The sequence below is a fragment of the Brugia malayi genome, assembly GCF_000002995.4.
Source record: "Brugia malayi strain FR3 genome assembly, contig: Bm_v4_Chr3_scaffold_001, whole genome shotgun sequence".
NCBI lineage: Eukaryota > Metazoa > Nematoda > Chromadorea > Rhabditida > Onchocercidae > Brugia > Brugia malayi.
In genome coordinates this window covers 13244209-13256935 of record NW_025062477.1, presented here as the reverse complement: position 1 = coordinate 13256935, position 12727 = coordinate 13244209, and the positions used below count along the sequence as shown (strand labels likewise).

Here is a 12727-nt window from a genome sequence, read left to right as displayed (position 1 = left end):
CGCAACTTGAATTGACTGTTCTTTTTCATAACTGCCTAATTTTTAGTTTTTTCGATTGTTTATCACAAGCTCAACTGGTTGCTGTTACTATCTGCGCATAGCCTTTATTTTACTTTCTGCCAGTAAAACAATTCACATTCCGTTTGTGCATTCTTTTCAAACATAATAACTTACCAGGCAACATTGTATTTAACCTTTCTAGATATAGCACAGAGGTCAACGAAATTTATCACTTTTTTCACGACAGCAATGTGCAATAACATCTGATACCAGCAGCTGAAGAGACTATTTGATCGGATTAAATCTTTTTCTTACCAATACTGCAAAATGCAGATGTGGTGAAGCTTTCTTCTTGATTACATCGCTATGACCTTCTGAAGGTCAAAATTGAGCCTTCCTTGATTCCTTGATCATTGCGTAGATGAAAACAGAACAATCTTATAACTAGTTCTATTCAGTACGATTGTTTTAAAGAGACACGAAATATTGATTAAGCCACAACGTCAGATTTAAGTTATCTTGCAGCCAAATTTCCTTCTAGAAAATGAATATTAAAACACAAATATCAATTTCGGGTTTCTTGATTAAAAAAGAATAAAACAAGGTGTGAGAAAATTCAATCGTAAGTCTTGGTGCAATTAAACTTGTCATTCAGTGTTAAATTCAGCTGATTTTAGCAGATAGATCCTTCGCAGAGCGGCTTCACATAAACTCGGACAAAAGGTTCTTCATAAACTTCCGTTATATTCAGTTCTTCGAACATCCTGCTCATGCTAGATTGCTGTTCTAATTCATTACTCAATTTTGGAGCTTTTTCCAGTTCTCCGTCGTTTGGCAAATCATTTTTTGTTGTAGCTGCGTGTTCGAATAACTGAATCGTAGACTTAGTAGTCGTCGATACGATGTCCCTTTCGAACATTGACTAAATTTTAAAAATTATTTCGAATTATTTCGATTTAAATTAATTTTGTTAAGGGATTTCTCATGCTTTTCTAGACCAACCACTTTTATTTTCCACAAAATCTCGACTACGATCATAAGCACGAAATAACAGAAAGTTCAAAAACACTCCAAAATGGGAAATCTTCCAAATTTTGAAAAGATACGAAAATTTACTTCATTTTGTTGAATGTCGTTATCATTTTCATTTTTGTCCCACACCGTCATTGGCAAATAAACGGCCTGTTCATCTGGATCAGTAATCGTTAAGACTAGTGGCTCAATCCAATTTCCTAGCATTATACCGGGTATCATCCGACGTAAGATATCATAATCTCTACTTTTCACATTCTGTTCTTTTTCATATTTAATATATTCGAGTTCCGGTGAGCGATACAGTGCTTCAGTCGGGAATATATTTCCATTCGATTTCTTTATCCAATTCTTTTCATAATCTGTAATGTATCATTAAAATATAATATTTTATATTATACATTTATATTATCGTATAATATCATTTAAAATGCTCACAACATTTTTTTTAAAAATAAATCACTAATTACTTGATCCGAAAATTTCTCTAATATAGCAATATAAGAAAAGAAATTGCCTAAGATTTTGTTTAAGTAAAAATAGATTCAAATGAAGGAGGAAGGAAAAATGCTAACCATTGGCTTCATTACGATCAATAAATCGTCCAAATAAAACCGAAAATAAATTGGGCAACAAAATGAATAGTATAAATAACATAGAGTTCCCACTTCACTGAAAGAGAGAGATTGATGAATACAATCAGAGTTGCACATATCATATAAGATAAACTGTTACTGTATCAATTAACACAATAATCATTACTCAAACTGCAGCTGTATTATATTCAAACTTTTTAATTACAAAGCAAAACAAAGCAACCAAATATCATATGTTGAGAGCCATAGCCATAGTTGTTCACTCAACAAAAAGTGATGCAGGAGGGAAATTTCATCATTGATGCAAATTAAGTAAGTCACCGTCCTTTTCAAGCTAAGACTTCTCATGTAAATAAACAAGAAGGAGAAGCAGGAATGGTGAATCACTTCCCATGTATGACAACATATTATTCATCATGAGTTAGAAAAAAGACTGTGTAGTGTCGGAAGAGAAACAAATATTGAAAATAGATGATCTTATCGATTTTATTGATGAGAAATGTGATAAAAAAATAACGAATAGATTGAGGTTGATAAGCATGGAATGGAGAAGAGGAACAGGGAAATGTTTCAAGACAGCCATTCAAGTTAAAGTGCTCTATCATTAACTGATTGATTATCAATGCGACTCATCAGACAAAAACAGAAGAAATACGACAATACGAAAAAGAGAGAGAAAAAAGGAGAAAAAGGACGGAAAATTCCTTTCTTCTCACCGCTTTAAAAATAATCTTCCAATTAGTCTAAATTATATTTCTCGACCAAAATATTTCGAAATTTTCTGAACTTATTTTACATTTGATATTACAGTATATATTGAATATTAATTAAGAGTCTAGGCTCAGAGTGATTTAAAAATCGATTATTTTAAAAATCGAACGTAATTGACCTTTTCGAATGCAAAGAACGGAAAAATATAAATTCATTTTTGAAATTACAATGCAGTAAATAGTAATAACATAATTAAGATGGCAATTTAAGTGATACAATGAAACGGCCATTTTCACTGGTCTTCAGCTTCTACTTAATGAACTTGAGTTGTCCTCTTCAGAAGCCAGATTCTTTTCGGATTGTTGTTGTGTTTTTTCCGTTTTCTCTGGGAAGCATTGTCTGACTTGCTACAAAAGCAGGAATAGCTGGTCAAGTGATCTTTCTCGATTTGACAATTACCTTACAAAACTGATTAAAGAAAGAACTAAATTTAGTGATAGAAGTAATTGCTCATTTGAAAATTCTAGAAATACTAGGAAAAATTGAAGAGATTGAGAAGAAATACTGCTAAGTTATATTTGAGAAGCATACATGCGCTCTATATTTCTTTTCTGTACATTACGGGACAAACTCGTGCAAACTAACTTTATAAAATGCTATTAATTCCTTCTTTACTTGTTTAAATTCTTCGTCAGCTTGTCGATTGATCCGTTCATTAATGTCTTGCAACTTATTTTGTTTTGTTCGTACCTTTCCCTTTGTCTGTATGCATTAAAAACCAATATTGAAAAATTTCTCAATTGCCAAGACAAATAAAATCTACTAATTTATCCAATGAGTCACCAAACGCTTGCTTTTGTCAAGAACTTCTTATGCGAGCAAAATACTACAATTTCAATTAAACTTCACTTATGAGTTGTACCTGTGATTATACCCAGCATATTACGATTAAAATTAACCTATTGACTATTTCCCATGCTATCTAACCGTTGATAAGTTACAAAGTGAGGGTAATGTGAGTGTTTTAGTTTTTTGCTTTTAGATTTGTAGTTAATTGAAAGATTAAAACCAAACTTGATAGATATTTCGGATCAACTTGGAATCGGATGAATCTGTTATTTGAGTGGTTGATGCACTTGCTTGAGTTGTACGATCTGTCACTTCATATAATTTTCCGGAAGATGTTTTTAAAGATGTCTGTTGATTTTGTTGTTGTCGTTGTTCATGCTCTTGTTCTTCTTGCTTCCGGTTTTTTTGCCTTTTTCCTTTTATGCAATAGTAGTATGCTGCGATTGCGACCACTATGATAACAGTGACCGCTGTGATGATTGATATAATTAGCCATTTGATCTTTGACTTCGTACTACCCTTCTTTTTACCTGTAGTAATAGTAGTTAAGTAATAAGCCGATGAAATAAAATAATCCTTCCTGTAAGATCTTTACAAGCTTTAAATGAAAAAAGAATATGGCTCAATAGAAGTTTGAAGTAATTTTATGATTGGTTAATAAAGAAGTACTAAGGTAATGAAACGATCACTGTTTCACTTCTAACATTTCCAGAAAGAATATGGATTCAGGAAATTAGGATGCCAAACGTAAAATTATATCATATCATTTATCCAAAGTTACATCAATGACAAATGAGTTGTAGTAATGGCTGTCTAGAATTTCCGAAAGATAGATAACGTTTAAATGAAACGATTGATAAAAGGATTACCTAGCATAAGTTGCCAACATGCGCATTTGGTATTAAAGATCAGATAGACGACTACATCACATTACTGAACAGAGCTAATATTCGCAAGGAAAATGAAGAGTACATTTGGGTGAAAAAAGTACATATTCCTGAATATTTAATATATCGAAAATAATTACTTTCATTACAGTCGAATAACAGCCACTTCATAGTGTCCTCATTTACATCATTAGCGATACTTACATCACATAGTTGATATGGCTGCAATTGTATCAGTCAAATCTTCTAACAATCTCCAATTTCAAATTTTTCTTATAATCTCCAGTTTCCATGCGGTCGTTTTATATTTTGATGACTTTTCGATGATATTTCGCTGATTCCCATCATCAGCTTGGGATGCAAATAGCGGTGAGTCTTTTGATCATGACCCAAAAGAATTCAATCATTGAAGTGGAGTGAACTTTACACTTAAAGTACTATAATAATGAATTTTCTATAAGCATAAATAAACAACACTTTTACATTTAATCGCATTTCCGCAAGGCAATTCGTTGTTGTCCCGAATTACTTCAACAAGTCAATATTTTGTAGGACAGGTACTTGTAAAGTATTTATATAAATATTTATGGCAAGAATTATATATTTACAAATTTATACCTTTTTATACTTCAAATAGAAAAGAAAGCTCAGAGGAGGAAAACATAAGCCTTAATTTCAGGAATCTAACATTCAACAAGCATTTTGCATACCCGTTGAAGCATTGCTTCTTTGTAATTTTCAGCAACATTAATAACACGTACACGTAGATCTTCTGGCACTGTTTTAGCGTATTGGATAACTTGTATCAACTGATTATTGCATTCTGCATTTACACTCAAAATTGTTAATTGGTTATTCTTCCTATGGAAATAACCTTCGTTTGATATGCACTGCTCAACTTCTTTTCCACTGAATGTCTGCAAACATCAGGAAATCTTTAGACGGCTCATACTTCTCGTTAAGACTTGTTGAATTTTAAACTCCTGAAATTAAGACTTGTTTTTCTCTTCTGACCTTTCTCTTTTATTTGAAGTATAAAAAGAGTTATAAACTTGTAAATATATAATTCTTGCTGTAAATATTTATGTAAATACTTTACAAGTACCTGTCCCGCAAAATATTGATTTGTTGAAGTAATTCGGAACAACAACGAATTGCCTTGCGGAAATGCGATTAAATGTAAAAGTGTTGTTTATTTATAAGACTCGTTATTATAGTGCTTTAAAATGCAAAGTTTACTCCACTTCAGTGATTGGATTCTTTTGGGTCATGATCAAAAGACTCACCGCTATTTGCACCCCAAGTTGATGATGGGAATCAGCGAAGTAGACTGTCATCAAAATATAAAACAACCGCATGGAAATATGCGAAAAACTAAAAGCTTTCGAACAATTCACCGGACTAACCTTTTCATCATTTATTTCACAGTAATAAAAATTTCTTATTTAATTTTGCGTGTTGCTCCATTTATTAATCTTCGACAAATTCGATTCCTTCAATATAACCTGTACTGATATTGAATTGCAATTTTATTTTATTTTTCACTTTTTTAATGCATCTAAATTCCTACAGCATTGACTATATTAAAAGCACCACGAAAATACCAGATATTTCATTCCAAATTACTCGTACTTTATTCAGTTATCAAGACACAAAAACAAAAGAACAGTGACTGTAAGGAAAAATATTATAGAAGTGATACAAATAGGTGATACATTAACAGACTTGTTGGAAAAATCAAAATAATTTTATATTAAATCCATAAGATGAAAATTTGTATATGAATACTGTCTTATTTGAATAGAAAAACACAACGTCTTAAACTGTTTGAATTTGATATCTCAGTTAAGAAATCATTTACCCAACACTCAACTTGCAATTGTAGCAAAGCTTATGTGCACTGTTTAAAATGTTACAATCTGTTGACAAAGAATATGACATTGCTTAACATTTTATAAATTGCGTCCACTTTACTGTCAGGATTTTCCAGTCTGACAGTCAAACTTATATCCGATGGTTAGAAGGTTGCAAGCTGTTTGTTCAATTAGCTTTCTCTCTCATAAACTTAATTACTTGCAATTCGAAATATTGTGAAAGTCGTTCAGTCTGACAGTCACTCTTATAAGCAGTTGACATAATACCATAAAACACTCCGACACTATGTAGGCAGTTAAAATCATCGCTTTAGCTCAGTTTTTTGCATATTGCAAGCTTCGATTCAGTTTGTCTCAATACTTACTCACTCACTTACTCATTTACTTACTTAATTTACTTCCAACAAATGGCTTAGTACAACAGTAATAGTGGCGAGTGACAGTTATAAAGGGAAATTAGTGAACATGTTTGTTGGTATAGTAATATTCACTGTTCATTTCTTATTGTATAAGCCGGTATTGTACAACAACAATAAAGCTATTTCCAAACTGTGGAATTACGGAGAGACAGGAACACATAATGCTAAAACCATCTCCTAATTGCAAATATCAATCTTTTCGAGAGGCTCAGCGAATTCAAAAATAACAATCATACCGTTAACAGAATATGCACCATTCAACTGTAAGTGATTAACTTACAAGGGCGAATAAAGGAACTGAAAACAATCAAAGTAATTGATAATCATATAAGATCTTTTAATAATCGTGCCGTTACATCTGAGGTTTTAACAATCATACCTTAATAAATAAGCCTCCGGGTCATATAATGAAAATTCGAAATTATTAAAAATTCTGAAAATCAAAATTTCCTGAATGATATAAACATTAATATGATTGTAGCAGAACTGCTTCGAGTATAAGAGAAGAAGAAAGGATGTGGAACAAATTTGAAAGCTTTGTTACTAGCAGTGAGACTGCCAAATGCATGTTGTCCCATTGTAGCATCATTGTTGACAAGCAATAACACCGCCACTGCTTTTCAACTATCGAAATGGTACACTCACAATGTCTGGAAAAAGTGTCATTTTCATTTCTAATCGATTTGTATTTTGAAATTATATGCAAAACAAATAACAAACTTAGTGAAATATCCAAATGTATTGAAATTCTTCATAATGCAGTACCGACCGTACAGAGAAAAAAATTCTCTAACGTCCATTTTCAATTCTAAGGTCACTCAGGTCAGGAGACTTCAGTGCTTTGCGTCCATTTTTCAAATTTATCATGCATGAACATTAAAAACAGCGATGGGAAACAGAAATTCTTCAAACATTCCGCAGATCGATATCCATCGCTCATAGTTATTCCAGCTATAAATTATCTATTATTTCTATTCGCTTAACTAATTATTTTTAAATATTTATTACTGCTTTGTGATATTTATGTATTTCATTGCTCTTTAAAAGATAAATAGAATAAATAAACAACATACATACTTATTATAATAATAAACTTCATAATCTTCCTTCTTCACATAGTTCATTTTAAGGTTTCAAATTTTTACAATTACCTACTGTCTTCATTTTCCAACTGTCTTCCAGTCCTGATAAAGCTTTCCTTAAGCTTACCAACTTTGAATAATATCGAAACTTAAACAAGAGTGTACCAATTGCATCATTCAGCAACAGAATAAAAGGAAAAAGTGGACGGAAGCCCAGTTTATTGCTATAATATGAGGACTGTTGTGATGCATTAAGGAGTAAGAATAGCTTTTCATTCGAAAAACACAAAGCAAAAAAATGTAACCGAAAGATCCTAATCAAATCAATCAACACTCCATGCTATCAAATTTTATGAACCGTCTAAAGCAATTTTTTTTTTTTACTCCAAATTCAGAACGACGTGCAAAATCTGTCGTTTTAGGAAAATGTGCGATTCCCGAGTAGCCGATCTTGAGTTAGAGAAGCTTAAACCAACAAAAGAGGTTGTGCTGAAATAGAGGGACTGTAACATGAAACATTTCAGCCTGACAGTGTTAATGTTTTGAGACAAAAGTGTGTCGAAGGGGGACTACTACTTCAGATAGTATTCGCGACTGCGTTGGTTTGTAGTTTGATGGTTCGTGAGAGATGTTCCGATGAGTTCGTACAGCTGATAGCTTTTCAGGGCTGGAAAGGATGTCTTCTTCCGCTATCTATATACTTGATCTTAAAGGCAAAGTAAGTGAACAGTGTAATTCTCACGTTCTTTTGTGTTCTTTTTTTGGTACAGTCGTTTAGATGTAAGACATTGGTAGAATATTCGGAAGTTGAATCGTTCTGAAATAGGCAATCTGACAAGATTACAATAATTTACGCTTAAGAAGTTACTGTTGCACGTTAAGTGAGTAAGTTAGATGAAGATGTAGTGCTAAGATTATTTAGGATATTACATACATATTTAGACAGATTCTGTTTTTATTTTTTATAACAGGCGATAATATCAAGGAATTACCGAGGTGATATAGACATGGCGGTCATCGATAAGTTTATGCCTTTACTGTTGGAACGCGAAGAAGAGGGTCGTCAGAGTCCAGCTCTCGAGCATCCTGAAGCTACCTTCATTTACTTCAGACATTCAAACCTTTATTGCAAGTCTTCTGATTCTTTTAATTTTGTTTGTTGCCGAGTTAGTTTTTCAGGTCTTACATAAATTTCTTGCATATTGGTGTGCTGTACTTAGAGTTACCATAAAAATCTAAATATTGTTCATTGGAATAATTCAATATTAATATAGAAGGTATTGGTGCAGAACGAATTCATTTTCAAGGCTTAGAAGCGACAATTTTATATTTTGATATGGCAACTATTTTCAAATTCTGCCGTTATTTTTGGCTTTAGTTACACGGTTTATTCACATCTTTTCAGTTGTTTCAACATCACGTAAAAATGTAAATGTAGCACTAGTGCTTACATTTCTATACAAGATAGTGGAAGTCCTTGGAGAATATTTGAAAGATGTCGAGGAAGAATCGATTCGTGATAATTTTGTAGTCATCTATGAATTGCTGGATGAAATGATGGATTTTGGATATCCGCAAACTACTGAAGGGAAAATTTTGCAAGAGTAAGATTTATCCTATTTTTAACCTATGGAGATCTCTTGATGTTGTTCATAAATATTAAATAGGTAGCTAACTGTTATATTTAGGTTCATTACACAAGAAGGACATAAATTGGAAGCTGCACCTCGACCACCAATGGCTGTCACGAACGCCGTTTCGTGGCGTTCAGAAGGTCTCAAATATCGCAAGAATGAAGTATTTTTAGATGTCATAGAATCTGTTAATTTACTGGTGAGTCCAAGTTATTGAAAATTCAAAAATGAAAAAATATATTTTCAGAAAATTTTAATTTTACTATGTTTCTTCATATAAGGAAGTATATTTCCAAAATATAAAAATATAATAGTTTTTGTAATAGTTTCTTTTTTTTTTTCTATCTACCTGAACAATAAAATTATTATATATGTATATATTTTATTGTTCATTCGAGCTTGTCGTAGTGTCGAAGTTTTTATGTGTATTTTTTTTGTATTGTAACTTGTATAAGTTTGCTTTTTTTTTTCTGTATTGTAAGTTGTAAAGTTGTATAAAACATTATAGGCAAATGCAAATGGTGTAGTTCTACAGAGTGAAATAGTTGGTTCGGTTAAGATGCGTGTCTATTTAACAGGTATGCCGGAACTACGATTGGGTCTTAATGACAAAGTTTTGTTCGAAAGTAGTGGTAGTAAGTTTTTTTTACTTTTTTCCATGCAGACAGAACTTCTTTATTTTTGAGTATATCTTCAGCCTTTCTGACAACAAACTGCATGATTAAATGGTATTGAAATTTCTTTCGGCCTTTAGTTTATGGAAGGAATTTCCCTTATTTCTTTTCAGGGGGTAAAAACAGATCAGTAGAATTGGAAGATGTAAAATTTCATCAGTGTGTTCGTCTCTCTCGTTTTGAAAATGATCGGACAATCAGTTTTATACCACCAGATGGTGAATTCGAATTGATGAGTTACAGATTAATGACTGTTGTTAAGCCACTTATTTGGATGGAAGCAGTCGTTGAAAGACATACTCATTCAAGAGTCGAATATATGATAAAGGCAAATGGTTACCACAGAATTTTTTTGTTTTTAGAATTTGTTTATAATATCTTTACCAACCAGTCAGCATGGATTTTGAAGCCACAATTAAGAAACCATTATTGGCAGTTTTGGCTCCTGCATATCCCATCTTTCAGTTCTTTTTCTATTTAATTTAGTTTCAGCGGACAAGTGTGATTTATATTTTTCAAAAATTATAGGAGTAAAATTTATCATTCTTTTAGGCGAAATCGCAATTCAAACGACGCTCTACAGCAAATAATGTAGAGATTATCATCCCTGTGCCAAGTGATGCCGATTCGCCCAAATTCAAGACCTCCATCGGGACAGTAAAATACACACCAGAACAAAATTCATTTGTTTGGACAATTAAAAGTTTTCCAGGTTGTGGAGATTCCTAAGCAAGATTTCATGAAAGATAAAGAATTTATATTGAGTCAAATTTCGATTTCGAAAAGATTAAAGATGTTTTAACAATCTTATTAATTAAATGGATTTGCAGGTGGGAAAGAATATTTGATGCGAGCACATTTCAACTTACCATCGGTTCAGTGTGAAGACCGTGAGGGTCGTCCACCAATGAAAGTAAAATTTGAAATCCCGTATTTCACAACTTCCGGAATACAGGTTCATTTCTTTGAGTGATAATTTTTGGTGTTTTATCTAACCGTATTTCAACCGTATTCATTGTAGCAGTTTATTCATTTTATTTTTTAATGATAAGTTCTGTTCGTCTTTCTGTAGATTATTTTCAATCAATGGGTATATCGTCTGTCTCAGTTGTCCCAGACTCACTTTCGTTCCCAGTCAAAATTATCTATATTTTTCCATTTTTCTTTTTGGTCTTGATTTAAATTTAAATATCACATTATGCTCACAAAGCCTTATTAGTCTTATTTCTAGGACAGGAGATTAAAAGGTTTTGTCTTTATAAATTTATTTTGCAGGTACGTTATCTTAAAATCATTGAAAAAAGTGGTTATCAAGCTTTACCGTGGGTGCGCTACATTACGCAAAATGGTGACTACCAACTGCGCATGATGTGATTTTTCTCACATGCAGGTTTAATGAAATTTTATGCAGAGTAGTAGATTAGAGCTTTATGTCCATTTTTTGGAATCATAATATTTTGATGTAAATGTTTCAAAGTTTTTATCTTTCCTAACTTTGCTTTGTTGTTCACTGCATAATTGGAATTATTCATGAGTTAGCTTTATTGATATGATTTTTAATCATTATTTCTTGCTGATTTGGATTTTCTTTATGTAGAATTACTTTTGAAAAGCAGCTTTGCGTTTTGATACTTTGTTATGCTGTTTTTTTTTTTTTTTCAATTTTAGTTATGTTTATGCTTATTCTCTTAGTATTGTGGTTTTGTTTGTTGAACTTTTCAAAGTTTTATAAAATGATTCATATGCTTGTTCCTTTATATAATTAATCATAATTGATCATCTCGTTTTCATTATTCCATTTTTATCGACTTTGCATTTTGTTCCCAATGAAATTACTAGTTCCTATAATGATTAGTTTTTCTTTTGGAATCTGTTATTATTATTATTATGTTATTCTCTTCTTTTTTTTACTGGGAATACTGAAAATAAGAATTTCAAAATGTCTAGACATTGAGCATGTATATATTTGACAGTTTGGAATCATTGCTGAATTTTAGGTCATTCTTATGTGCTTTGTTCGATTTGGGTTTCTATATTGGGGTGATGATACTGTAGATGGCTCTCTTTAGACTTCATACACTTTATCATCATTCACAATGGATCTCTTATGACCAAAATGTATTTACTACTTTCATGCTATTGCAATGATGGTTTCAGTTTGTCTTCTAAATTTCTTGTTGCATAATGCATTACTCAAGTTTTTTTGCTGTTAATAATTAATTTTGTTTGTGGATATTTAAGTTTATAACAGAGATATAACTTAAATGCGAAATAATATTGCAAATAAGTGAAATTGAGTGAGTGTGGATGAATGGTCTTGATTACCAAAAATAGGATTTATTTAAGTTGCAAAGAGTAATGGTTTTTAAGAATCTTCTGCTTAACAGTTCTTTGTATTGATCATCTCGTCTTTACTCTTATTACAATGGACGATGGGATTACAGGAAAATCTTTAATGTTTTTTGTGCAGTCTGAATCTGTAGTGTAGATCAACTATTGTGAAAATTTTCTTGCTTTTATTTGCAATAAATTATTTCTTAATTTCCTCACGAAAGTATTAAAAGCCTTTTTGTATTTAGACGAATATTTTTCCGAATTTGTTTAGGACAAAGTGGTTACGTTTAGGGTACATATTTTATATCAAGTAGTTATGTAATATTTTTCTTAAAAGTTCAGTCTTTTTTAAATGGAGGGAATGATTCCATTTTTTCATTATTTATAATTATTATCATATCATAACTTATGAAGGCTTTTTTACCAAGTTAATCGAGAAATTCAGTATGAGCCTTAATGCAGTTATGCAGTGTATACGAAGCTCTATTGTAATATCAGCTTCTTGATGCTTCGACAGCTGATATAATCTTTATTGACTTAGTCAATGTTTAATTCATCATTTTTAGTTTTTGGTACTGCAAACTTTTCTATAAGTATTAGAACACGAGATTAAGTTTGGGTTTCGCTATGATTAA

General features: G+C 31.7%; 5 protein-coding genes across 5 annotated transcripts; 1 reads left to right on the top strand and 4 right to left on the bottom strand.

The window, feature by feature from the left end:
- Positions 1-673: 673 nt before the first annotated feature.
- Positions 674-1689, bottom strand: Bm10219 (Uncharacterized protein; the record flags this gene model as incomplete). Its single annotated transcript, XM_001898583.2, has 3 exons — positions 674-922; positions 1117-1394; positions 1608-1689. The coding sequence occupies 3 exons, from the start codon at positions 1687-1689 to the stop codon at positions 674-676; spliced, it is 609 nt and encodes a 202-aa protein (XP_001898618.2).
- A 952-nt stretch (positions 1690-2641) lies between these two features.
- Positions 2642-5412, bottom strand: Bm17687 (Uncharacterized protein; the record flags this gene model as incomplete). The annotated part of the gene is made up of 6 exons (XM_001898582.2): positions 2642-2746; positions 2985-3101; positions 3414-3718; positions 4216-4297; positions 4786-4992; positions 5362-5412. 6 exons carry the CDS (start codon positions 5410-5412, stop codon positions 2642-2644), a joined length of 867 nt encoding a protein of 288 aa, XP_001898617.2.
- A 1422-nt stretch (positions 5413-6834) lies between these two features.
- Bm13062 (Uncharacterized protein) lies at positions 6835-7168 on the bottom strand (the record flags this gene model as incomplete). Its single annotated transcript, XM_043081037.1, has 2 exons — positions 6835-7018; positions 7089-7168. The coding sequence occupies 2 exons, from the start codon at positions 7166-7168 to the stop codon at positions 6835-6837; spliced, it is 264 nt and encodes an 87-aa protein (XP_042936971.1).
- A 23-nt stretch (positions 7169-7191) lies between these two features.
- Bm1243 (Uncharacterized protein) lies at positions 7192-7532 on the bottom strand (the record flags this gene model as incomplete). The annotated part of the gene is made up of 2 exons (XM_043081036.1): positions 7192-7319; positions 7520-7532. 2 exons carry the CDS (start codon positions 7530-7532, stop codon positions 7192-7194), a joined length of 141 nt encoding a protein of 46 aa, XP_042936970.1.
- Positions 7533-8126: 594 nt separating this feature from the next.
- On the top strand, positions 8127-11132 carry Bma-unc-101 (Clathrin coat assembly protein AP47, putative; the record flags this gene model as incomplete). Its single annotated transcript, XM_043081035.1, has 9 exons — positions 8127-8168; positions 8422-8578; positions 8856-9054; positions 9139-9283; positions 9593-9719; positions 9872-10086; positions 10311-10470; positions 10589-10713; positions 11034-11132. The coding sequence occupies 9 exons, from the start codon at positions 8127-8129 to the stop codon at positions 11130-11132; spliced, it is 1269 nt and encodes a 422-aa protein (XP_042936969.1).
- Positions 11133-12727: the final 1595 nt, after the last annotated feature.